The sequence below is a fragment of the Equus caballus genome, chromosome 1 (assembly GCF_041296265.1).
Source record: "Equus caballus isolate H_3958 breed thoroughbred chromosome 1, TB-T2T, whole genome shotgun sequence".
Taxonomy (NCBI): domain Eukaryota; kingdom Metazoa; phylum Chordata; class Mammalia; order Perissodactyla; family Equidae; genus Equus; species Equus caballus.
The window spans coordinates 171,220,276-171,245,951 of record NC_091684.1 but is presented as its reverse complement, the minus strand read 5'-3'; the positions used below and the strand labels follow the sequence as shown (position 1 = coordinate 171,245,951).

General features: G+C 36.3%; 1 protein-coding gene across 40 annotated transcripts in view; it reads left to right on the top strand.

Moving 5' to 3' along the window:
* HNRNPC (heterogeneous nuclear ribonucleoprotein C) overlaps positions 1 to 25,676 on the top strand; it is a 50,533-nt gene that overhangs the window by 8,045 nt on the left and 16,812 nt on the right. For 22 of the 40 annotated variants that reach the window (XM_005603204.4, XM_014733788.3, XM_070240253.1 and 19 more), the window contains 3 exons: positions 18,338 to 18,615; positions 23,490 to 23,565; positions 24,199 to 24,246. In XM_005603204.4, coding sequence (XP_005603261.1) covers positions 18,375 to 18,615; positions 23,490 to 23,565; positions 24,199 to 24,246 — 365 coding nt within the window. In that variant the 5' untranslated portion in view covers positions 18,338 to 18,374. Of the gene's footprint in view, positions 1 to 18,337; positions 18,616 to 23,489; positions 23,605 to 24,198; positions 24,247 to 25,676 lie in introns of all 40 variants that reach the window. The other 18 variants (XM_014733783.3, XM_014733781.3, XM_070240179.1 and 15 more) reach the window with 1 other exon arrangement.

The following is a 25,676-nucleotide window of genomic DNA, read 5'->3' as shown; positions in this document are numbered from 1 at the left end:
ACCATTAGGCTTGGGCATATAGGGATGAGCAAAACGTACTGTCTCCTGCCCTCTTGGGTTTTATAGACCAATGAGGGGACAAATAAAGTAAACACAATAGTACTGTCAGAATTTACATGCATGAAGGAAAAGAACAGGTGAGATGATAGTAAGTGAACCAAATTTAGAATCTGGAGGTGGGAGGGTGCTGCCAGTGAAGAGATCTTAAAGCAACTGAAAATACCTGAAAGCACAGGTAATGGGAAAAAGTTAGCTTCAGAGCAAGAAATAGTCCTGGAAAATAGTCACCAAGAATGCATAGAATGAGACAAAGATGGAAAGTTAGGCAAGTACCAAGCATAACATACAGGTCCTTGTAGGGCCGTGTTTAAGATCTAGATTATCTTGGGCACAATAGGAATCTGTTGAAGGACTTTGGAGAGATAGCATTTCTTTCTCTGGAATTTCCTTCTGGCTGTTAAGTGGGAAATGTCAGTAATGAGGACTAAGTGCAAGTGGGACAGTAAGTTAGAAGACCTATAAGAGTAGGCCACTATCTGTTGAAGAAAGTAGTAATCCTAGGCCTGAGGGTACTTGCCCTGGTTTTTCAAATGAATTTTCTTTGTATTAATGAACAAATTAGTTTGAAGAGGATAGATTGGTCAGGTTCTAGGAAGTTACTAGTTATTTCTGTAACACCCGGTTGCGCTGACCATGATATAATCGCTTTCCTATTTGAAAGGGAAAATGAAGTAGAACCTGAATTTCTTCTTTTGGAAGTAATTGGGCACTTTACCACGTGTCCACCACTTTTAAGTTTCTTGAGTTATTTAATCCTCCTCGTTCATATTTTGGAGATGAGAATATTGAAGCACAGAATTTAAATAATTTGCCCAAAGTTAGACATACCTAATAAACAGTGAAGCCTGGATTCACTTAAGCCTGCAGATTTCAACTCTTAATCATACTAGACTGACTATACTTTACTTGACATGTTAAGTATTCTAAAAAAAAAACCCAAATCTTTAATTTTTTTAAAGTACCCAGAAAAAGGAAAAACTGCTTTGGACTTCTATTTTTAAAGACTTTTAAACTAAATATCATCATTATATATTGTATTGTTTAATTCACATCACTTTAAATGGCAAAAAGAAGTGTCCAAGGTAATAAATTATTTTGGTAGATGTAGCTTTCATAGTATAATTTTATAGAATCTTTGGATGTGACAGCGTTCTTTTAGGGAGGTAAACACATTTTAAAAGTGAATTTTAGTTGAGAAAAAAAGCAAATGTATTTATGGTTTTAAAAAACACACACCCCGAATTATATGTTGCTAAATGCAACGGTCCTTTTTCAACCCTCGTCACACATGACATGACCTACTGGTGTGTTTTAACCAGTCGAGCCACTTTCCACCTGAAGCAATTTTTACTTCATTTCCAGGTTTTTGTTGTGTTTCTAACTGTTCCTTTGCCCACTCCATTGGAGTGCTCTGTGTTCCGTCCTTCCACTTCCTTTTTCTGTTCACACTCCCTGGATCATTTCATTCATTCACGTGATTTTGTATACCATCTGTAAGCTGATTCCCACACTTGTATCAGTAGCCTGGACTTCTCTCTTGAATGACATACCCATATATCAAGTTAGCTGCATGACAACTCCCTTGAATGTTAGTATATCCACTTAAAAGTCCAAGACTGGGCTCCTGCTGTTCTTTTCTCAAACCAGTTTCATCTGCAGTGTCGCCCACTTCAGTGATGGAAACTCCAGTTTTCATGTCATTTAGGTCAGACTTTGGTTAGCCATCCTTGACTTCTTTCCCTATACCTCGCCTTTGGCCTTGCAGAAAATCCTGTCACCTCTTTCTTTAAAATATAGCATACTACCATCTCTTAGTCCACTTTCAAGCACCGTTGTCTCTTGTCCATTGCTGCAATAGGTTTATGTTTCTTTTCCCCCTCCCCACCAGTGCTTGGTAGCTGGATTGATCCTGTTAAAATGTAATGCTTGATAAGTGTTGCCTGAAAGAGTTTCTGCTTGAAACTCACCTATTTCAGCGTTAGTCAGAATTTTACTGTGACTTCCAAGACACCCTACATGATCTGTGGTGCTCCTTCTCCCTTATTATAGTAATAAGTATACTCTGCTCCAGCCACACACGGCTGCCTTACTGTGTCTTGAACGCACCAGATGTTCCTACCTCAAAACCTTGCCTTCAGATTTTCTTCCCCTAGACTTTCATAAGGTTTAGGTTCCGCAGTTCATTTAGGTTCTTGTTCAGAAACTACCAGCACCTCAGTGGTATTTTCCTCACTTAGCCCTTCAAGCCCTCCCTCTCTAAATACTCTTTAGTACTTTTCACCAGATCATGTATTATTGAACTTGATTTTCTAATATGTAAAGGTACAGAGAAATATCTGGAAAGATACATGTGAAATAACATTGATTAGCTCTGGGGAAGGGAGAGGGATTTAGGAAGTTTAGAAGAAAACTTTTGCTTTATGTGTTAAAGACTAGGTATTATAATGAGCAACACAGTATTTTGCTTCTAATTATAAATAGCATAACTACAGCCTGTATAGTAGGGGTTCAATAAAGAGTTTTGATAGTTAAGTTGAAAAAACAGCCTTAATTAAAATAGATTTAGTTGCGACAAAGTGAGTCAAGTTGGCGTTTGAGGGCATAGTCTGCTGTGTTGTCTATGATGGGGCTATAATCAAAATTTGGAAGAACTTTATCATTTTTTAAAAAATTTATTTTCCAGTGAGAATGCATAGCTGTTTTTAAGAGATAATTGTAAGATTATAGGCCGTCTAATTTTTTCTTCCTACCCAATGTGATTCTGATTTCACCAGTCTGAAATACTGTTCCCATTCCCGTTTCGTTTAACTTTGGGTTTTTCAGTTGATTTCAGACCAGCTCTTTGGGAATTCATCGAACCAGCCTTAGGCTTTTCTGGCTAGTCCAGAATAACATTTAGCAATAGTTTAAGAGAATACATGTTAATTGAAAATCTTCCCCTAGCCCTCTTACTAAAATTCTGTATTCTGAAAATGATGTAACTATTCATAGTGCACTCTCATTCTTTATATTAATCCTTTGCATATAGTCATCTTCACCTAAGTGGTTTTGGTGTTAACTTTAAAAACCTTATGGCTAAAATTGAGGTAAGAAAGTGTTTTCTCCAAGGCAAACTTTTCCTTTGTTGTTTTCCTTGAAGTTTGTTGGCTTCTTGTGTGGGAATTATGCAGTTATTTGTGTTAAGATGTAGTTTTGGTGAAATTAAGGAGGGCTGATCATAGGATTTAAGATTGATGTGGATTGTTAAGGTACCCCATCTTTATTTTACATTTAATCCATATTAAGTAAGCAGTGCATGCTCATATAACATTTAGAAAATGCAAACCAACCCCCCAAAAAAGACACACTTAAACCATTCAAAAATAAAGTTGTGGTGTGTCCTTCCAGGCTTTTTTCCCCATATACTATAGGCTTTTCAAAAAGTCATGACATAGATAGAGCACATACATTTAAGTCGTAATTTTTTTTTTTTTTAGGATTGGCCCCTGAGCTAACAACTGTTGCTAATCTTCTTTTTTTTTTTTTTAATTCTTCTCCCCTAAGCCCCCCAGTACATAGTGTATATTCTAATTGTGAGTGCCTCTGGTTGTGCCAAGTGGGATGTCACCCCAGCACAGCCTGATGAGCGGTGCTCTGTCTGCGCTCAGGATCCCAACTGCCGGAACCTTGGGTTGCCAAAGTGGAGCGTGCAAACGTAACCACTCTGCCACGGGGCAGGCCCCCCGAAATTTTTTTTTTTAACTTACCATGAACATAACATTAACATAAGGTGTTAGTAGACACGGAGGTAAAAGTGTTAATAGCTCATAGTATTACATTGCATACTTGTACAATATTTTACTTAACCGGTACTCTATTGTCGGGCCCTTAGAGTTTCTCCCCATTTTTTCCCTCTTAGAAACAAATTTTATAAACAATTGAAGAAATTTAGAACTAAAATTTTATATTCTTAATTATTTTCTTAGAATTAAGCTCCAGAAGTATAATCATTCAAAAGCTTGCATGTTTTAAAAACTTTAATGTAGGCTGCTCCCCGAAAAGGTTCTGGCAGTTTATCTGCTTACTGGTAGTCTGTAAGAGACCACTAATAATTTCCAGGTTTGGGAATTACTCGAATCTTTTGCTTATGTTTCGGGATTTGACCCTGAAATCCGGTGTCTATAGTGATAAGTCTATAAAATTGAAGAGTAAGAATGTTTATAGAGTATAGATTTGCTGAGTGAAGAATTGCCACCATGTTGACTGTATTTCTGTGTCTAGTTGGAGATTCATATGTAATTTTTATTCTCAGATATGTGTATGCATATATTTGGTGTTATCTTAATTTTATTGTGAAAAATTTCCAAACGTACACAAAAGAGAAAAAATAGTATGATCGATCTCCACAAACTTGTCTAGCTTTAAGAATCCTTGGTAATCTTGTTTCATCGATAGCTGCATCCACGCCCTCCCTAGCATGTTATTTTTTTTTTTATTAAGGTTATAAAAGTTAACATCCTTGTGAAATTACAGTTGTACATTATTAGTCATGTTGTAGTTACACCACTTCACCCCGAGTGCCCTCCCCCCACCCCCCTTTCCCTAGCATGTTATTTTGAAGTACATACTTGATATATTTTCTCTGTAGATATTCATTATGTATTTTTAAAATATAAGGACTTAACCTCAGTCATTATCACAGGAAAGACATTTAATAAATTAAATATATTTTAAGACCCTAAAATACTACTCTGAGACTGAGTAAGGCATTCCCCAATTGTGTTATATTTCTATGGGAGTAGTAACATGGATGATTGTTTTTTGCTTAGTCCTTTCTGGAATTTGAGAGGTTCTGTTAATTAGCGATAAGTTTGGGGGTTTTTTTTAAATCAATTTTCTTTCTTTCTTTTTTTTTTTTTTTTTTTTTTTTTTGAGGAAGACTAGCCCTGAGCTAACATCTGCTAATCCTCCTCTTTTTGCTGAGGAAGGCTAGCCCTGAGCTAACATCTGTGCCCATCTTCCTGTACTTTATATATGGGACACCTACCACAGCATGGCTTGCCAAGCGGTGCCATGTCTGCACCTGGGATTCTAACCGGCAAACCCCAGGCTGCCTAAGTGGAATGTACGCACTTAACTGCTGCACGGCTGGGCCGGCCCTTTTTTCTTTGAAGAAGAAGATTAGCCCTGAGCTAATGTCTGTTGTCAGTCGTCTTGTATTTTGTCTGTGGGTCACCACCACAGGATGGTCACTGACAAATGATGTAGGTCCGCATCTGGGAGCCAAACCCGGGCTGCTGAACTTAACCAGTAGGCCATTGGGGCTAGCCTAAAGACCCCTAAATTCTTAAGTATGAATCTTTAAGTACAGAGTCTTTTCTGACCAGGGGTTTATATACTATTTTATTGTTATTGTTCATACGGGTTTTATGGTATTAGAAGTAAGACCTTCCTGTATTTTTGTTTTTTCATTATTTAGGTGTATTGCATGTGCCCTTGATTGTTTTATAGTTCCCAGTCAAGATTTATTGACCTTATGGAAGTCATTTTGAAATGTTGATCTTAATTTGTTTCCTGTGAAAAGCATTCTTTTACATATTCCTAATGATTATTTGATACTTTTAGATTTGAGAACCTTTTTTCCAAATGGCTTAAGATATTCCCAGAGAAAATAGATGTCTGTTGATGCGGAGTTTACTATGTAGAAGTTGCTCTAGTTAGGAATATGATGGTTTCTAAAATGCCGTTTTTTTCTTTTCCTTAAGTCTGATGTAACTCACAGAAACAGACAAGTAACATTTAATAATTGTCACAGTTGATTATGAGGGTTGAGAATAGAGAGAAATAGCTATATTTGTTGGACTACCGATGAATGAGAAGGCCCCAAATTGTGGGACACAATATCCAGTGAAAATTTTGATGCTCTCTAGAGTTGCCCATTTCCTTGATTTTATATAATTCTGAATTGCTCTTGAGGAAGGGAAGTGCTCAACTCTTCCAGCTTCTGTTTAGGGGTTTACAGAAAAGCTTTGCAGACTCCAGGCCAAGCTGTATATCATAATCATTGAATTCCAGGGTAGCATTAAGCTATCTTTGCTGAATTAAAAAATTACAGAAGTAATACATTACTAAAGAAAAATTGGGAAAGAAGAACACTTAAAACTCTTACAATCCTACCACATCCTGACATGTCTAAGGCTTTAGTGTATAATCTTCTAAACTTGTATATTGCATATGCTCCTTAACATCTTGAACATCTCAGTGTCACTACATTGTAGTTTTAAAATTGTTGCTTGTATTCATTTGAGTTGATGGACTGAAATTGATTTAGCCAGTCTCATATTGTCGTGCACTTGTTTTCTGATGTGTTGCTGTTAACATGTCCATATCCTTATTTTCTTCAGATGGGTTCTCAAAAGTGAGATTATTGAGTCAAAGAATAGGCACGGTTTTAAGGCTTTTGATAAAATAATCCAGTTGTCCTCTGAAAATGTAATACTGATTTGTACTGCCGGAAATAATGACCATTTCAATTTAAAATGTTTTTGCTTATTTGGTAGGTGAAGTAAGGTTTTTGGTTTAATTTATATTTCCTTTATAAGTGATGTTGAATTTTTTTTAAATCTCCATAGACCTTTATTACTATTTGTTACACTGTGTCCTTGGCCCATTTTTTTGTTGCTATGTACCAATAATAGTAAATGATGTAGTAGTAGCAGCAGCTGTAGCAGCAACACTTGAATGTGCCAGACACCATGTGCAGTGTTTTCTGTACCTTCATTTAGTCTCATACCTTTCAGATACTATTAGTGATACTCATTTTACACTTGAAGAATCTGGTTTTTGAAGGGATTGGCTTCAGGAAGGGAAGTGCACACCACTCGTACGTGACTGAGCTTGAAGTTGAGACAGATCTGTCTGACCCTAAAGCCTCTGAGTTCTTAACCATTAGCATGTATTTATGTCTTATTTTCATACATTTTTATGTACAATATTAAGGACTTGAATTGTGAACAAGTATGTTGTAGACATCAGTTTTTTATTTATGGTATTTTGGTATGGGGATGTTGTGTATTTTTATCTTCTATTTAGGAAGTTCTCATCTCAAGCTTAGTCGCTATTGTGGGGCTAGGTATTTTTGTATCTACCTTTTTGGTTTATCTATTCATAGAAATAGGCTGTACCTAAACTTTTTGTTTAATTATTTTTATTTTTTTTTATTTATTTATTTATTTTTGAGGAAGATTGGCCCTGAGCTAACGTCTGCTGCCAATCCTCCTCTTTTTACTGAGGAAGACTGGCCCTGAGCTAACATCCATGCCCATCTTCCTCTACTTTATATGTGGGACACCTGCCACAACATGGCTTGCCAAGCGGTGCCATGTCCGCACCCGGGATCCAAACCACGAAGCCCGGGCCACTGAAGCAGAACGTGCAAACTTAACCGCTGTGCCATTGGGTGGCCCCTTTTTATATTTTTATTTTTCCTATTTCTCACCAAAACTTCCCGGTACATGGTTGTGTGTTTGTTTTTTTTTTTTTTTAGTTGTGTGTCCTTCTGGTTGTGGCATGTGGGATGCTGCCTCAGCATGGCTTGATGAGCGGTGCCATGTCCATGCTCAAGATCCAAACCGGTGAAACCCTGGGCCTCCCGAAGTGGAGTGCACAAACTTAAGCACTGGGCTACGCGGCCGGCCCCTGTACCTAAACTTTTGATTTACAGTTTTGCAAGTTATTAACCTGGTTCCTGCTCAAAGCTAAACCAAGGTAGAGTTTTTCGGTGTACAGAAAATCTCCAGAAGGACTTCTCAGTTGAGATTGATTTTACTGATTATCATTGTTCCAAAACTAATACATAGCATGAAAAAAAAACTTACTATTCAAAGAAAATTGTGTTAATCTTACAAACTTTTTATTTTAAACGTTTTTTTTTTCCTCCCCAAAGTCCCACTACATAGTTGTAAGTCGTTCTAGTTCTGTGTGGGATGCCACTACAGCATGGCATGATGAGCAGTGTGTAGGTTGGTGCCAGGGATCCAAACCTGCGAACCCTGGGCCACCGAAGCAAAGCACGTGAATTTAACCTCTTGGCCACGGGGTCAGCCCCCCCAGTTATGTTTTAGAAATGAATGTCTTCAGGTTGTGATTCCTTGACTTTGATGGCAGTTCAAGAGGCTTGATCTTTGGTGAGTTAGCCAAGTATGTTATAAGGGAATTTTAACATCCTCTGAAGAATTTTGGGGGTGTTGAACTAAGTGATTTAGTTTCTTCCATTATTGAGATTCTGGAAATATTTCTTAAAGACCCTTTTAAATTTTCTGTTGCTTTACATTTATCCATTTATACTTTAACAGGAACAATCATTTTTTATTATAAAAATGCTTATTAAAGAAAACTTGAAGGAAACATGCAGATAAAATACAGCATCACCACTCAAAGATAACCACTATTAATATTTTTATATTTTGATCGATTTTTCTGTCTCATAGCTATAGATGTATGTATACACCTACATATGTATTTTATATATTTATAATACATTTTTACCCATATGGAATCATTACCATATATTGTTTCAGAGCCTCTGTATTGTAAATATTTTCCACTTAGTAAATTTTCTACAGCTATAAATGGTCAGAGTCCTCTTTTTCAATTCCAAACATAGGGAGACCTGACAACTTAAGATCATCAATTGCTTAATTAATACAAGTATGTAGACCTACCCATTGGTCAGCACTTACATATAGTTAGGAATTTTCAGGTGAACTTACAGAAACTTGTACTGGTTTATAGTTATAGCACTGGAAGTGCTAGTTCCCTCCTCCACCCCATTGGATGATTATTCTTATAGTAGCAAATCTGACAGAAAGATAGTTTTGCTGTTTTCTGGGAACTTGCTAAAGTGTGTGATCTGGTATGTATCATTTTTTCCATTTGTGTGATAGGATCTTAAAGCAGCTTTTGAATAGGTAGTGTGTACATACGGAAAATACACCATCCCTGTTTCAGATTCTCTGTTCTTCTTCTGGTAGCAACTGTCTAGATGGCCGTGTTTGCTCTGTATGATTTTTTTCCCCCTCCTGAATGATTTTAAAGTTATAGGCACAGTACCTCACTTAGGAACTTCAACGTGGCTGTGTCTCCCAAGAATAAAGATAATTTATATCATCAAAATAATTACCAAATAATTAGGAAAATAACATTAATTCAGTGTTATCTTGTATACAGTTCATATTAAAATTCTCTAGTTGTCACAAAAAAATGTCTCTTTTCCCCAATCCAATATACAGGGAAGGTTCACACATTGCTTTCTTAGTCTAGAAAAGGCCCCTTACTATGTATGCTTGCTTAGTCTAGAAAAGGCCTCCTACCTTTTTTTTTTGAGGAGTCCCAACCAGTTGTGTTGCATGATGTCCTTACAAACCTGAAATTTTTTCCCTTTGTATAGATTGAAGTCAATATTTTATCAAGAATATTGCGTTGGTGACGTATGTTTCTTATTTTGTCACATCAGGGAGCATATAATGTCATATCACTTGAAGTGGTGAGCTCCATGTCTCCATTGTAAAGGTGCATTTCCCCTTTATAATCAGTGAGTAATCTGTTGGGTAATACTTTGAGATCACGTAAATCCTCTTTCCCACCCAACAAGCTTTCATCCTGTGCTTTTAGCCTACATTGGTAGTTGTCTGAATCAGTTATTATATTGATGTAATCTTCAATCTAATAGTCTAAAATAATGGTATCTTTAAATTTTTAAATTTCAATGTTTTTCTTAAAACAATTTTTCATGTTTATGATTTGTTTTGGATTTCCTGCCAATTTTTTCTTCTGTTATTCATACTTCTTTTGGGGACTGTTGAATTTTCTCTTCTTTTGTTAGTACCATCAAGTCAATTCCAATTCCTAGTGACCCTGTATACACGAGAGTGGAACCCTGCCTAGTCTTTTTGTGCCGTGCTTTCATCTTCTGGTGTTGTGTCAGACAGTGCTCTGCTGATGATCATAGGGTTCTCATGGTCAGTTTTTTTGGAAGTGGGTGGCTGGGTCCTTCTTATCTTTCTTAGTCTGGAAGTTCTGCTGAAACCTGTCCACCATGGGTGACCCTCCTGGTATTTGAAATACCAGGTGGCAAAGCTTTCAGCATCTGGCTAACTTGCAGCCCCTACACTGGCAGCCAACAGATAGGTGGTGTGGTTTCCTGACTGGGAAACAAAGCCGGGCCAGGGCACAAATCTTAACCGCTAGATCACCAGGGCTGGCCAATTGTCGTCTTTAGGTTTTGACAATGGCATATGTAATTCTTTGCGTTAAAATTTTGATCCACCTATAACTTATTTTGGTGTAGCGAGTGAGATTGGTCCTCAGTTTTTGTTTTTAGATGGCTACATGGTACATTTACTGAATTAGCCATTTCCCCCTATTATTTGTAATATCTTGAGTGTTCTCTTAGTTTTAATTCTTAAACATAGCAGTCAGCATAATTTTTCTAAAAGTAGGCAACTTTGTTTTTTCGTGGCCTGAATATGTCCTGAAAATACCTCGATGTGTTATTTTCTTGCGCTAATCGTCTTTAGATGATAGTCTTTACCTTGAGATTATGTCTATATTTCGATGAATGATAAGCTTTGTGTATGGAACAAATTAAAGTACATTGTTCTTTTTGTAGACACAATGGCAGTTCATTGTTGGCCTATGAAGAGGCCAGAGGGAAATAGTTGGTGAATGCAACTATGGAAAATTACATAGGAGGCAGACAACAAAGAAGAGGGGCAAGATAGAGTAATATGAAAGTAGTGTGCGAAGGGGTGCATAAAGGGGCAAAATAGCTTAAATGTGTTAAAGGAAAATAGCTTAGACTAGATGATGCTCTGAGTAGGCAGAGAAATTTATTTATACTATTCAAAAGATACTGAGAAACTGTTGACAAATTATGAAACAGTGAAATAGAAAATCTTTGGACTCAGGAAGATTTAGTCATCTTTTAAAAAATTTGCCAACTCATTGCTGCCATCTAGTGACACTTCCGTCTGTATAATTCTTCAAAGAAAGATAGGAAATAGCATAGCAGGCATATGGCAGTTGCATCTAATTTTTTTTTTTTTTTTAAGATTTTATTTTTCCTTTTTCTCCCCAAAGCCCCCCCGGTAGATAGTTGTATATTTTTAGTTGTGGCATGTGGGACGCTGCCTCATCATGGCTTGATGAGAGGTGCCGCGTCTGCGCCCAGCATCTGAACCGGCAAAACCCTAGGCCTCCGAAGCGGAGCGTGAACTTAACCACTAAACCTAACCACTAGGCCTCAGGGCTGGCCCCTGCATCTAATTTGAATTGAACGTAGAGGCTAATTTAGGTTTAAGGGATAGTAATAAAGAAATTTTTTTTTTTTTTTTAAGATTGGCACCTGAGCTAACAACTGTTGCCAATCTTTTTTGTTCTTTTTTGTTTTTTTCGCTTTTTCTCCTTCAAATGCCCCCAGTAAGTTGTGGGTCCTTCTAGTTGTGGCATGTGGGACACTGCCTCAGAATGGCCTGATGAGCAGTGTGGTGTCCGTGCCCAGGAGCTGAACTGGCAAAAGCATGGGCTGCCGAAGCAGAGCCCACAAACTTAAGCACTCGGCCACAGGGCTGGCCCCTGAAGAAAATTCTTAAGGTAGGAATTTCTAGTCTGAGGTAATTTATTTCCCTTGTTCTCTGGTTAGTATGATTTGACGTCTAATAAGCCATACTGGTGCCATCTTTGATTTCTTTTTTTCTGGACCAGTTGATAATGTGATATGAGGGAGTATAATGTGATGAGCCAATGTGAATAGGGTGAACAGGTAGAGGAGTAGCTGAATTGCTTAGTAGAAGCAACTTGTGGCTTGTTTACTTATTTTTCTGCTGTGTTTTGTGGAGGTGTTTTTTTTTTTTAAGTGAATATGCCTAGATATGATACTGAACACAATGTGAGTGCATGGCATTGTTTTGTCAAGTATTTATCTTCCAGCCCCTCAGTCCCTTTGCACTGAAGGTGCAGTTCTAGTGCCCAGGATATAAAGGCAAGTGGGCTGAAGAATTGATTCCCGTGATGAATTGATTTTGGCCCAGCCACATTCCAGAACCTTCATAACCTGTTTCTGGATCTCAGTCATCACATAGTGCAGCCTGCCTTTCCCACCTTGCTATACCTCTTCCCAGGAGAATTTACTTGAGATGTAATGTGAACTTAAGAGAAATGGAGGAGTAGTTAGAAACATTTCTCAAATTTTTACCTAGATTGACAATACAAGATTAGGTTTGCCTCTCTTAAGAGGGCAAAGAGTTATAATACCAGCTCAAACTTTAGAATGAACAGTTGGAAATAAAATTGACATTTGCTTGCATACCAACCAGATGTAGATTTTATTTATTTATTTTAGTTTTAGGATGTGACTGGGATGGTAAAAGTGGGAATAGAAACACATTTCTGTATCCACAAATCTTCAGCATTTCTTGTCCTTCAGGCTGCCACTAAAATCTCTTGTTGCTTTTATTACTTCAAAATAAAGCATAAGATCAAATGGACACACAACACAGATCCTTTGGTGTAATAAGACAGTAAAAGTAACTCTATTCCTAGTTTTGACTTTTACTCACCAAGGTAAAGACAAAGCTTAGTGATCCTTTGATGATAAAAATCTTGGGAATAAGCACCTGGGATGAAAAAATGTATTAAAGAAACACATAATTGCACGTGCGTCCATGAACTAGAGATTTGAGTGCTACCACCCAGCAACCTGTAGGAAAACACTCAGTCTTTCTTTTTCTGTTTGTACTGTGGTGGAATTCTGCTTTTCCAGAAACCACATCCACTTGATCTCTGCTAGTGAATAAATAGGATGCAGAGTAACAATGGAACATAATCAGTTCAGAAATCTTTTCCCTATTGGTTTTACTCTATTTAAAATCAATTTTAAGGAAGAAATTGAGTCTGGTTTTTTAAAAATCTTTGTGCTTTTATTTACTTAGATCTTCTATAGTATTCAGTATTGAGTTTAAGAAAGAATGAATTTATCTTAATGAATTTGAGTTAAAAATGATTTTGCTGCAGAAGCTTAAAAGATATGACTAGACTACTTTCATCTTTTATGAGGAATTATGGAGTGTTTAGGATGTGCCAGAAACTTTGATTTTCAAAAAATGTGGAAAGTTGTAATATTTATAAACTGTAGTCCATGAACTGGCTGTTATTCTCCATGAAGATACTAGGTTATTAAAGTAATTACTAATTCGTGTAGAAGAACATTGCTTCATTATTTAACAGCATTATTAGACTACTGGTATATGTATTAGTACATTTGATGTTCTCAAAACATTTGAATGGTTTTATAAAACAAATGCTTTTAAGACTGGAATTGTTATTACTAATGTGACTTAACTTTTTTTATTTCTCTCAAATGCATTTCCTGATTAAGGAATTGGTGCTTGATTTTTTAAAATGATTTTTTCCTGTCCCCCTCCCCCATAAAAGAACTTTCATGTTCATTATACAAAATTTTGACAATACTGAAAAACTATGAAAGTGATAATAAAGATTAACCAAAAGCAGGGAACCCACAGAACATTTAAATATTTCTGCCATATATCCTAAGCACATAATTTTTATGAGGATAGTTTATATATGCCTTTTGTTGTATATTGTACAAATTGTAGGTACTGCTTTTTGACTTAAACATTTTATCATAATTCCCACATCATTTAAAGTGATCTGTAAATTTTCTGAAGACTGAAATTGCTGGTAATTAGAATACTGAGTTGTTAAAATTCTGTTTACAAAAATGCATGTAGAATATAACCAAATGCTAGAAATCTAAATAAGATCAAAAGCAAAAATTGAGCCATTCCTTTGACAACTTCCTTTTGCACTTGAAATCTCATTTCTTTCTTCCTTTTTTTTCCTTTTTTTGCTGAGAAAGATTCACCCTGAGCTAACATCTGTTGCCAGTCTTCCTCTGTTTTTTTTGTGGGCTACCATCCCAGCATGGTCACTGACGAGTGGTGTAGGTCTACAACCCGGAAGCGAACCCCAGTTGCCAAAGTGGAGCATGCCAAACTTCACCATTAGGCCACCAGGGCTGGCCCTGATTTATTTATTTGAGACTGTACCATTGGGTCTGGTTTTTAAGCTGGTCAGAGTGGTCACTCCCATTTCTTCCTTCTCTAGCATTTAGCTGTAAAAAGCTAGGAGAAATTGACCTGTTCTATAAGGGTAGATTACCTTAAAGTGTAGACCTTTATGACCTATGAGATAGCCTCAAATGTACTCATTTAGCTCTATTACATTTCTGTTAGTCTTAAAAAAAAAAAAAAAACCAAACGGCTTAATGAGTTGTTAAAAAGCAAAAACTCTTGTAACTGCTGTTCAAGTTGAGAAAAATAGAACATTGCCGGCAGGGTTTCCACTTTGGGTTGATCCCTCTGATAGTCCAGAAGTAAATGGAGTAAGATTTAAGGAAAGAAAATGTGATCCAGTGATTTTATACCCAGTAAAACTGACAAGTATAAAGGGCGTGGGCAGACTGTTATTAACAATGCAGGAACTGAGAAACTGTACTTTGAGTTATTTGTACTTTGAGAACTGTACTGTGAGTTATTTCTAAGTAATGTATTAAGAGAGAAGCCTGTAACACTGTAGTACTAGAGAGAGATGGCAGAATTTAAGCATAACATCACAAAAAAGACAGTGCTACCTATATATAGTCTTTCAAAGGGGTCACACATGAGTCTGATCAAACTTTTCGTCCCAGCTTCCAATTTCAAGAAATACGTGGAAATTGTTCTAAGAGTATGAAATTCTTGAAAATTCAGACTGGGAAACTGCAATTCAAACGCCCTGCATTCTTCATGAGATAAATTTTAAGTTAAAGGGATAGAAGGGGAACTTACCTAAAAAGAGCCTTAAAGGCACTTCAGATTGGTTTTAATAGGTAAGCCTATACTATCTAGGGATACACGTTTAGGTGATAGGATTATTTTAAAAGAAAGAAAGTGATTACTGTGAAGTTAGACTAGTAGTTGTTTTTAGGGGGAGGAAAGGGATTAAGAATTGAATGGTGCACGTGGGGCTTCTGAGTTTTGAGATTTTATAGAGACTAAGCTGGTCTAGCCCTTTCAGGCCTTTTTATTGCAGTACCTTGTACTTACCTGCTGTTGGAGCAGGCAGAACCTTCCTTGTTTCAAGTGCTCTTCTTAAAATTAGTTCCCTTTGATTTCCAGTAAATACTACCTGGATATTTTGGGATTCTTAAATTTCTAGACGCACTATTGCTGCTTTTTGCTTCTCTCTCAGTGATAGATAACCATGCATGTTGGCTATTGTCTTGCCTTTAACCAGCTTGCATTTTGGAGTTTGATTGGGATACCTTGACACCATTTATTACAAATGCTACTCATGGGTTTTTGGCTTTACTATCTAGTTGCTTTTATGTGACGATTCAGAAACTATCCTCTTCTGTTGCAGCTGTCTTCCAGGAATCCCAGTTCTTTTCCAGTAGGTTTTTTGCATTTAGGGTACTGACCATTTTTCTTACCTTAACAGATTTCACTGGTAAGCTGCCTTAATGATCAGAGGTAGGGTGAAGTGTGACCTCAGATCATTTGGTTATTTCTAAGGCTTTGGGAAGTCTCTTCCCCCTTCAGTAAAATTTTAAGCAGCCGGACTACTGGAATGTAAACTCTGAGGATCATATCTTTTCCTGTTTGTCCCCTGAAGTAGCCTTGGTGCCTAGCACTTAGCTGAAACAGTATTCAATAAATGTTCAATGAAAAACATGTTAATTGAAAGCTATTTCATTGACCTTAGCCTCGCTTTTGAAGTTAGGGTCATTATATTGTTTTTCTGTTAATACTTCATGATTTTTGTAGCAAATTTACAACCATGCATAATCAAAAAATGAGAAAATTGTATCCTTAAACTTAGAGATGACAACCATTGTTAGCACCTTTTTGTTTGTATACTTGCATGTTTCTCTACTATCCTTTTCAAATGGGATTCCTTGAGAGAATTAAGCCCTAATAACCTAAGGCATTCTTTGTATGTAATGAATTCTCTACATCCAGATTGGTGATAGCTATGTACCATCCTTAAGAAAATTGAGAAGATCATTTAAATCCATTTCTATTCTGTAGTTCAAAGTAATATACTTTGAAGGGAACATTAGTTTGTCTATTGTTGAATGTTTTCCCTTCGTGTTCACTATGCTGGTGGCATGTAGAACCATCCTCTTTACTCTCACAGATAATTTCTTCTCATTAAAACCAGGGAAGAGGAAGATGGGCACGATGTTAGCTCAGGGCCAGTCTTCCTCAGCAAAAAAGAGGAGGGTTGGCTGCAGTTAGCTCAGGGCTAATCTTCCTCAAAAAAAAAAAGTCATGGGGCTGGCCCCGTGGCCCAGTGGTTAGTTTCGCGCGCTCTGCTGCAGCGGCCCAGGTTTCGCTGGTTCGAATCCTGGGCGCAGACATGACACTGCTCATCAAACCATGCTGAGGCAGCATCCCACATGCCGCAACTAGAAGGACCCACAATGAAGAATATACAACTATGTACCGGGGGGTTTTGGGGAGAAAAAGGAAAAAAAATAAAATCTTAAAACCAGGGAGATTTGACCTATATTTCCTACTGATAAGTTTATTGTTTGTGAAAAACATTTGCTGAAAACGGGCTTATGTCTCCTCTTAGATTAATTAGCAGACTTTAATAGCCAGCAATAATATTTGAAACCAGTTAGGCCTTTTAGTAGGTTTCTGCCTTAATTCCTGTTGGTGTTCTAAGGCTTTCTGGCACTCACACTTAGAGTTGAAAGGCTGTTGGTGATTCTCAGTGGCTGCTGTTTGGTAAATTTTCATTACTTAGTCAAAAAACAAAAGATGAGTTAAGAACTACTGTTTATAAAGATAATTTATGAATCAAAATAAAGACAGACTGTTTCTTGAGTTTCAGAAAGGCTAGAAGGGAAAAGCAGTTGTTATAGCTTTAAAATCAGTACTGCTTATAAAATGACTAGTTGTTTTAAGGATCAGAAAGTAGTGGTCATGTATAAATGATGTTATACTACCTGTTCTGTTACATAAATATATATGTAAAAGACATTTTCGCATGATCTGTGAGTACTAATTTGTCATGATTCTCTTGAGGATTGGAAAGATACTTGACACAGGGATCTTGATGTTCTTTTGTATCTTTCAAAGGATGAATGGGAAGTAAATTAATTTTAAGAATGTTGTGTAAATCTAAGATGGGTCCATCTTAAACTGTTTGAGTTTGGGGAGGGAAGGGGCAGCAGACAGCTAGAAAAGCTAAAAGAATGTCAAAACATTTTCACTTAAAAAAGACCTAAGGTTATGATATTATGAATCTCCATGTAAATATGATAGAATTGAACCTCCATAGCATACATAAAGAAAGGTAATTTTTGTTTTGAAACAGTCTAAGGGAAGTTGTATTCTCTTCCTAGTTCTCCTGGTTGTCTTTTGATTCATGCAGTGTTCTACTTGCTAGTTTTATCATCATCACCATCCAGTATTATTAAATATCCCAGCTGTATTTTATAGGTTATTACATAAAATGTAAGTAAAGAATCATTGCTTTCCATAAAAAGATGGTATTGATACTTAATGTGTCTATGGCGTATTGTACATCAGTTGAAGTCCTTGGAAATAAATATTTCCAGAGTGAATGAATTGGTTCTATTTATTGCCTTTGTATAATAGGATTATACTTGAAGGGTAGAGTGTCAGTTGTCCACATTCATCTAGCTAAAGAATGGTTTGTAGGCAGAATTTGGAGTTTTGTATATCTCTGGGTGAATCAGTGAAACTCATTTTAGTGTAAAAGCAATGTGCAAGAAGGTGAAATTTTATTGATAGATGGCAAGGAATGGTTAAGTTCGATTCCTTGGCTGGGAAGGTGAAAAACATGAGAAATTGATAGTAGAGCGCTTAAGGAGTTCTAATTTGGTTGAGGACTTTACAATAGAGAAGCATTCTTGGAATTAGTGTCCAAGAAGATGGTGTTGCTAATAGTCTGATGAGGATTTCCCCCCCCTTTAAATAACAGTCTAGTGTTACTGGAATAGCCTAGAGAAGAGGAAGTTGAATTTCCATGAGGATGTATTCAGGGACTCTAGTCTCTGAATAGTAAAATACTTGGCTACTGTGAGATCCCTTTAATTGACTGATACTCTCGGTAGTCAGTGGTTCAAAATGAGTAGAAGTTTTATCAAGGAATGTTTTGGTTTTAGCATCTTTTGACATGACTACATTTTTTTTTTTTCTTCCAGTTTTTCGGCTTTGTGAGAAACCTTATCATCAAAAACAATGGCCAGCAATGTTACCAACAAGACAGATCCTCGCTCCATGAACTCCCGTGTATTCATTGGGAATCTCAATACTCTTGTGGTCAAGAAATCTGATGTGGAGGCAATCTTCTCGAAATATGGCAAAATCGTGGGTTGCTCTGTTCATAAGGGCTTTGCCTTCGTTCAGTACGTTAATGAGAGAAATGCCCGTGCTGCTGTGGCAGGAGAGGATGGCAGAATGATCGCTGGCCAGGTTTTAGGTAAGGTCTGGGTTGAATTTTTTCATTGATTACGTAATTCAGATGAGAGAGTTTTTCTGTTCATATTTCTCTTTCTCTTCTTCTCTCTCTATAAAGCTAACATGTTATCTGAGATGTTCTGGATGTTGTGACTGATTTCCTCCTAAAATGTTACGTTTATAGGTATAAAAGGCTAAATAAGGATTTTGTTTGTTATGTCGTTTTGTCTAGTGGAGACTGGATAACCCTCACTTGGCAGTCTTGAGTAAGGTAGGGGAGGTAGGGATGAAATTTCGTAAGGTACAGTTGCTGTCTAAATGGCTATGTCCTACTACTTACAGTGGACTGGGGGAAGACAATACGGTCGTCCCTTGGTATCTGCAGGGGATGGGTTCCTGGACCTCACGTCCCTTAGTTGGCCTTTTTTATCCATGGGTTCCGCATCCGAGGATTCAACCAATGGTGGGTTGTAAACATGGTAGTACTGTATAGCTTAGTCACTCATGGACTTTGGAGTCAGATTGCTTGGCTCTGCATTGGGACTTCACAACTGTGTGATGGGCTGCCCTGCATAGCTTGGCTGACCCTTAAATTTCCTGATCTGTTAAAATTGAAAGAACAGTACCTCAGCGAGTTTATTATCTATTCTTATCTGAGGTAGTAGTAATTTGGGGTTGTCAAGAGAATATAGATAAATTGAGATGATTCGTCAGAAGTTTTTAGTATAAGTCTTGCATGTTACATCTGTTTCAGCAGCATAAACTCTGGTTATCTTTTAGATGTTAGTTCCCCCAATAGGGGTCTACTTTGTGATCTGGGGTATTCAAATGTTGAGAAATGAGATCTGAGCTCTGTTCAGATAATGGTTTATATTCTCAACTTTAGAAGCTCTCATTATATATTAAGACTATTAGAGCACATGAGTATGTTCCTGATGATCGTAGAATTTCATCTCCTTGAATATTTTTCTAATTGCTTATCGGTTTCTGGGATTTGCTGTCAGAGTTGTTGTAATTTGGTATAGCTCATTTTCTCGGGTGTGAATATTAGGGAAGCTGAAGGGTTTGTAAGATAAGTCAGTTTCTTTTTGATTTTTGTGAATAAAAAAGAATAAACACAGAGATGTCAAGCACTGTAGAATGACTAGTTCCATTGTGGGTAATATATTGTGTTTACCAAATTAACAAATTATTTACTATAGATTTATAAAGGTGATAGCCATTCATAATTAAATGAGACTTTTTAGTTTTTGGAAGATTCCTGCGGTTGCTTAGTGCAATTTTCATTTTGTTTTCAGCACAATCTTCAGGAAAATCTTCCTCACCAAAAAAAATAAATGGGAGTCTTTATTCAATTTCTTAAAATACATAATGTACAACAGATTTAAAGTCCAACTTATGCTTCATTTCCTACTTGGATTTTTCTCTTCATATTGGAGTGGATTTTTCCCTCTTAAGTGTTTTCATGTTGTTATTTCCCTAGAATAGAACTCAAAACTTTAGCATTTCATAATGATTATAAATCTTTGCCACATGTTGTATAGAAAAGTTTCAACAGTTTTTGAGACTGTTTTGGACATTTGGTTATGGTTTCTCAGTGATTATTTCATTATAGTTCTTTCATTCTAGAATAAACATTTTGTGTAATTTGTGTAACACATATGAACCCTTCTCAAAATGCTAATTTTTGACGTTCCAATCCAAATGGATTGGGAAGGAAGAATATTGGAGACTGGAGAACCTTGACATTCAAGATGGATGTCAGTCCTTGACATTTAAGACACATAGAGCAGGGCAGTTGTAATTGAGAATACACAAGAAATTTTCATACTTATTTGTCCTACACCCAAAGTGCACAATAACTCAGAATATATAAAACTGGCATCTGTAAAATGGATGTGGGAAAAATGAACTAAAACAGGAGTTTTATGAGAGGTCTTAAAGTCAGGGTTTTATTATATTTGTTAACTGTTGGGGAAAGAATGTAATGAACCTGTATGTTAGATACATCTCACCTAGCTCAACAGATACAACATTTGACTAATCTTGTTTTTATCTATCAATGTTTCTTTTCTGTCTTTTGGGTTTTTTTTTTTTTTTTTTTTTTTTAGTGTTTCTTAGAGTATTTTTTAGTGTTTCTTAGAGTATTTTTAAGACTTCAGAATAACAAAATGCAAACTACACTGATGATTGTAAATTATATGATAATATAATTTATAGTAATTAACACAAAAAATTCACAGTAATTCCTTAGTACTATCTAGTAGTCCATATTCAGATTTCTTCTTCGTCCCAAACTTTTTTTTATAACTTGACTTTATTCAAATCAGAATTTAATCCATGTCCACATATGCGTTTGGTTAGTTGCCTCTTAGATGTCTTTAAATCTGAGTTTCCCCATCCCTTCCTTTCTCATTTTAAAGATTCATCACGTTTATTTGTTGAAGAAATCTTTAGTATTTCCCACACTGTGTACTGATTGCTTCCTTGTGATGTCATTTATTTTTTTTCTACCCCTGTTTAGTCCGATACTGGTAGATCTAGAGCAGTGCTATCCAATAGAAATATAATGTGAGCCATATACCTAATTTTAAGTTTGTGAATACCCATATTAAAAGAAGTAATAAGAAATGGGTAAAATTAATTTTAATATATTTTATTTAACCCGATATACCCGAAATATTGTCATTTCAATATATAATCGTATAAAATTATGATTGGGGTATTTCTGTATTCTTTCTTCATACGAAGTCTTTGAAATCCAGTGTGTATACTTCACTCAAAACATCTGAATTCAGACTAAAAAACATTTCAAATGCTGAATAGCCCCTTGTGGCTAACAGCTTACTGTCTTGGACTGTGCAGATCTAGAGACTTGATTCAATTCAGATTCTATTTACTTTGGTGAAAATATATCATGGATAGCGTTATGTACTTCATATTATATCACATCAAGTAACATGGTTTTCCCGTTTTTAATGATGTTAAGAATAGTTTGTGGGTTCAGGTTTTACATCCTGACTCATCCATGGTAAAGTTCCCTATGAATTTTTCACCTTATGGTGATCATCCCTTAGGTATTTCATTAGGGGTTGCAAAAGAGTGGCTTTTCTAATTCTTCTTGCATTTATTAACTGTAATTTTTCTAAAATTTGCAACTTCTCTCATTAATACTTAGTTTTTCTGAAATGCTGTTCACATTTGAAAGGCAGGATAAATCTTTTTCAAATGATACTGTAGCGACCTTTAAATATAATCATTGCTTTTATTTAGTTTTAGTCCATTGCAAATCATTCTTTAGAGCCCAAAATATTGTCTGTTTGGCCAGTGGTTCACCATCAAGGGTGTTCCTGTGTCCTTGAGACCTTACTCGTGTAATTTTGCATTCTTTGCTTTCTGGCACCACAAAATACTCCAGGTCTGGGGTCTATATGTCTTGACCTAAACCTGGAATTTTGCCACTTTTTCCTAAAAGCCGTGGCTCCTTTTAATGGTAATTATTTAGAAACCACTGTCTGAACACTAGCAGTGTTTATTTCTGAATTTTAATCACTTCTGACTAGTTTCACTGGGCAGAACAGGGGGCAGTAATTTTTTTCAGGGAGTGAGGAGTTAGGAAGATTTGCCACGAGCTAACATCTTTTGCCAGTCTTCCTCTTTTTGCTTGAGGAAGTTTGTTGCTGAGCTAACATCTGTGCCAATCTTCCTGTTTTGTCTGTGGGCTGCCACCACAGTATGGCTTGTTGATCGGTGTGTAGGTCCACACCCAGGATCCAAACGGGAGCATGCAAACTTAACCACTGCCCCACTGGGGCAGCCCTGATGGCAATAATTTTTTAAGAAAAGAAAAGATGCAATTTTATATGTGTATTGTGCTGTAGTTTCAAAATAACCATGCCTGTATTTTTACCAAAATTAAGATGATTAAATGCAATTTTAGATTTGAGCCTCTTTTTTATTAATGTGTGTTCTATTCTGGATACTGACTCAGCACTCTAGTTTAAAACCACATGAAATAATTCTATAAAGTTGTGTAATCAACTTGATGTATAGTTTAGTTCTGCTTCATTTTGTTTTAACATTTTAAAATTACTTTTAAAAAATTTAATTATATCTTTAGTTTTATAAAAGCTTATATGAGTCCAAAGTTAACACTGTAAAAGCAAGGTTGTTATAAATATTAGATGTAAAGATTAGAAATGAGTTTAGTGAACCAAGAACTCTGAAGATTATTCATAAAGGGTGTTTAGCAAACAGTATAGTAAAAGTCTGTTTTTCAGTTGGTCATTTGATGAGCTTAGTTTTGGAGAGCTAGCTCTTGGCTAATTGGTTTTTGGCAAATAGGGTCTTTTGTTAGAACAAGAGGGAGATTATGAACTCCTGTTTGATCGGCAGTGGGTGGCAGGATAAGTAGCCTGCTACTCTGGAATAGGTGTTTCAAAAATTATGTTGTATTTGGAAACTAGGATTTTGTTTTCCTTTTGCTCCTTTATTTCCCTTTTCTTGGTATGTGTGTGTGTGCTCACACACGCGCATGTAAATATTGTTTAAGGGGTTCACTGTATCTCTGGGCAACTGTTAGTCGTTGATACCTTTCTCCTATGATAGTAATTGAGTGAGTGTTCTAAATGATGAGAGTTTCATTGAAGTTGGAGCTAATGGTGGAAGGTACCAAAGACAAAATGTGTTATGAATAAAGAACACATTTTTACTGTGGAACATAAGAGAGTCCTAACCTTGTAAAAATTCTTGAGCGTTTTTGTATGAGGAAAGATAATATACATTGTTAGACCTTTGTTGATTTATATGACTGTTCGCTTTTAAAAGCTGTAGTTTGAGATCTACTACCCCTCCCCCCCCCCATTGTCATTAAAATTTTGGGGTTTGTTTTTTCAGATATTAATCTGGCTGCAGAGCCAAAAGTGAACCGAGGAAAAGCAGGTGTGAAACGATCTGCAGCGGAGATGTACGGGTCAGTACCAGAACACCCTTCTCCGTCCCCTCTACTCAGGTCCGGAACTTTATTATTTATAACTGCATTGTGTCCATCAGTGGGCATCTTCTCTATCTGTTTTCTGGATGTGGGGAGGGTTAACTGTAGTGTGTTTTATCTGTGTAAAAGTAATGCTTTATTAATTTTGTGTTAATGTACCTCCTTTTCACCCATTTCCCAGAGAATTATTAGAATTCCCTGAGATTTGTACTATTAAAGAGTAGTTTGGTATTTATAGCATGAATTGAAATCCTGCAAGAGGAGTTAAAATCTTCTAAGAAGCTAGGGAGTAAGAAAGGGAGGGAGGGTGGCATAAGAATGTTTAGTTTACTGTTGTACTTTACACTGTTCTTATTTTAGCTATTATGTTGTGTGTTGAAATTTTAGCAAACTTTTGCCTAAATTTGCAATTGGCCACTGAATGTCCAGTGGAATAAAGTGATTAGAATTTAGTGATCTATTATTTGAATGATTGGGGATTATTTCATGGTAAACTGTTGATCTGTTTGTTGTGGTTGGTTTGGCATGGGTTTGTGTTTTGTTTTTCCCATCTGCTGTTGTGAATTTATATCAACAGCTCCAGATTGATCCTCTTTGGTATTTATTTTTCAGCTCCTCTTTTGACTTGGACTATGACTTTCAACGGGATTATTATGACAGGTATGTTAAGGATGTTTTTGTCTATTCTGGTAAAAAGCCATCTAGTGAGAACCATTTTATTTTTCTATTTTGTGATAATTAATATTCCCTTTTGTAATTACAAACATTTTCATACAAATTCCTCCCTTTCTGCCAAAACAAGACGAAAAATACTTTCCCACAAATCGTCAGTAGTAGACTAGGAAGGGTGACATTTCTGTTGATTTCAGAGAATCAGTTTATATATTGTCGGGGCATATGGGGATATCCAATATTTTGTGGACTAACAGTTTTTCTTGAGACAAGTCAGTTTTCTTTTTGTTTTAATTTCTGTGTCAAATAAAAGTAAGGACTGACTGACTTGCCTGATGATGAAATGGGACTTAATTAGTGGTTCCATCTTCTCTTCATTATTTCCCTCTTGTATAGTTGTCACTTGGGTTTTCATTGTAGGGGATTACAGCAAAGCTAAAAAATGATCCCTAACCTTAAAAATCTCAGTCTCTTTTGAGCAAACCAACTAATAACAAAATAAGAAACAATGAGTATATATAATGAATTAGCAATACAAATTGCTTTAGGAGTGAATGTTAAGGTGTTAAGATTTGTATTGTAGATTGGCATGGTAGTGATATGATTCTGAAAGGCAAGGAGGTTGGAATAATGATGATTTCTTCATGTGCCTTCTGAACAGAGTTAGTATTTGTTGGAGAGTCATGAGAAATAAAATTGAAAATTGGAAGATATAGGGATAGGTTGTGGATGGCTTTGAATGTGGATTTAGACATGATGTAGGAATTAGTTGGCAGAGAATGGCATGATATGCAAAAATTATGAGTATCTCATTGGCATTCTGATAACATTGGTCTTTATGCATGTTAAGGAAACCTTAATGTGTATTTAAGAATTCTGATTAGATCAGTCTTTGCTTTTGGAATAGAAGTAATAGCTTGATGTGGGAATGTTTCACAGATCGGAAATACTTGAATTGAGTTGATCAGTCTTGCCAAGGGATTTGGGTAAAGGAATTAAGTCAGCCACTAAACAGTATGAGCAAAGACCTGATTGTGTACACTTGATGTATTTGAGAAATATCACATAGACTATGGTAGCTAGTCATCAAAAGATCAGAAGAATAAGACTGGCAAAATAGTTTGAATCTACGTTATAAAAGTCCTTGAATGCTGTATAAAGGTTGTGTGATTTCAGTCTCTTGTGCATCATCAAAATGGTTATTTCATTTGCAGAGATTTTTTTCAGATTTTTATGTTTGTCTATGTTTGAACACATACTTTGAAAACTAATGATTTCTGTACTTTGAAAATATTAACATGGCAGACCTTACAGTTGAGAGAACAGATCTGGGCATCTCTTTGCCACTGAAAACTTGGTCACTGGTTGAACAACTTGAAGGCACTGAAACCTAGTGAGTTTGTCTGAAGTAACTGTCC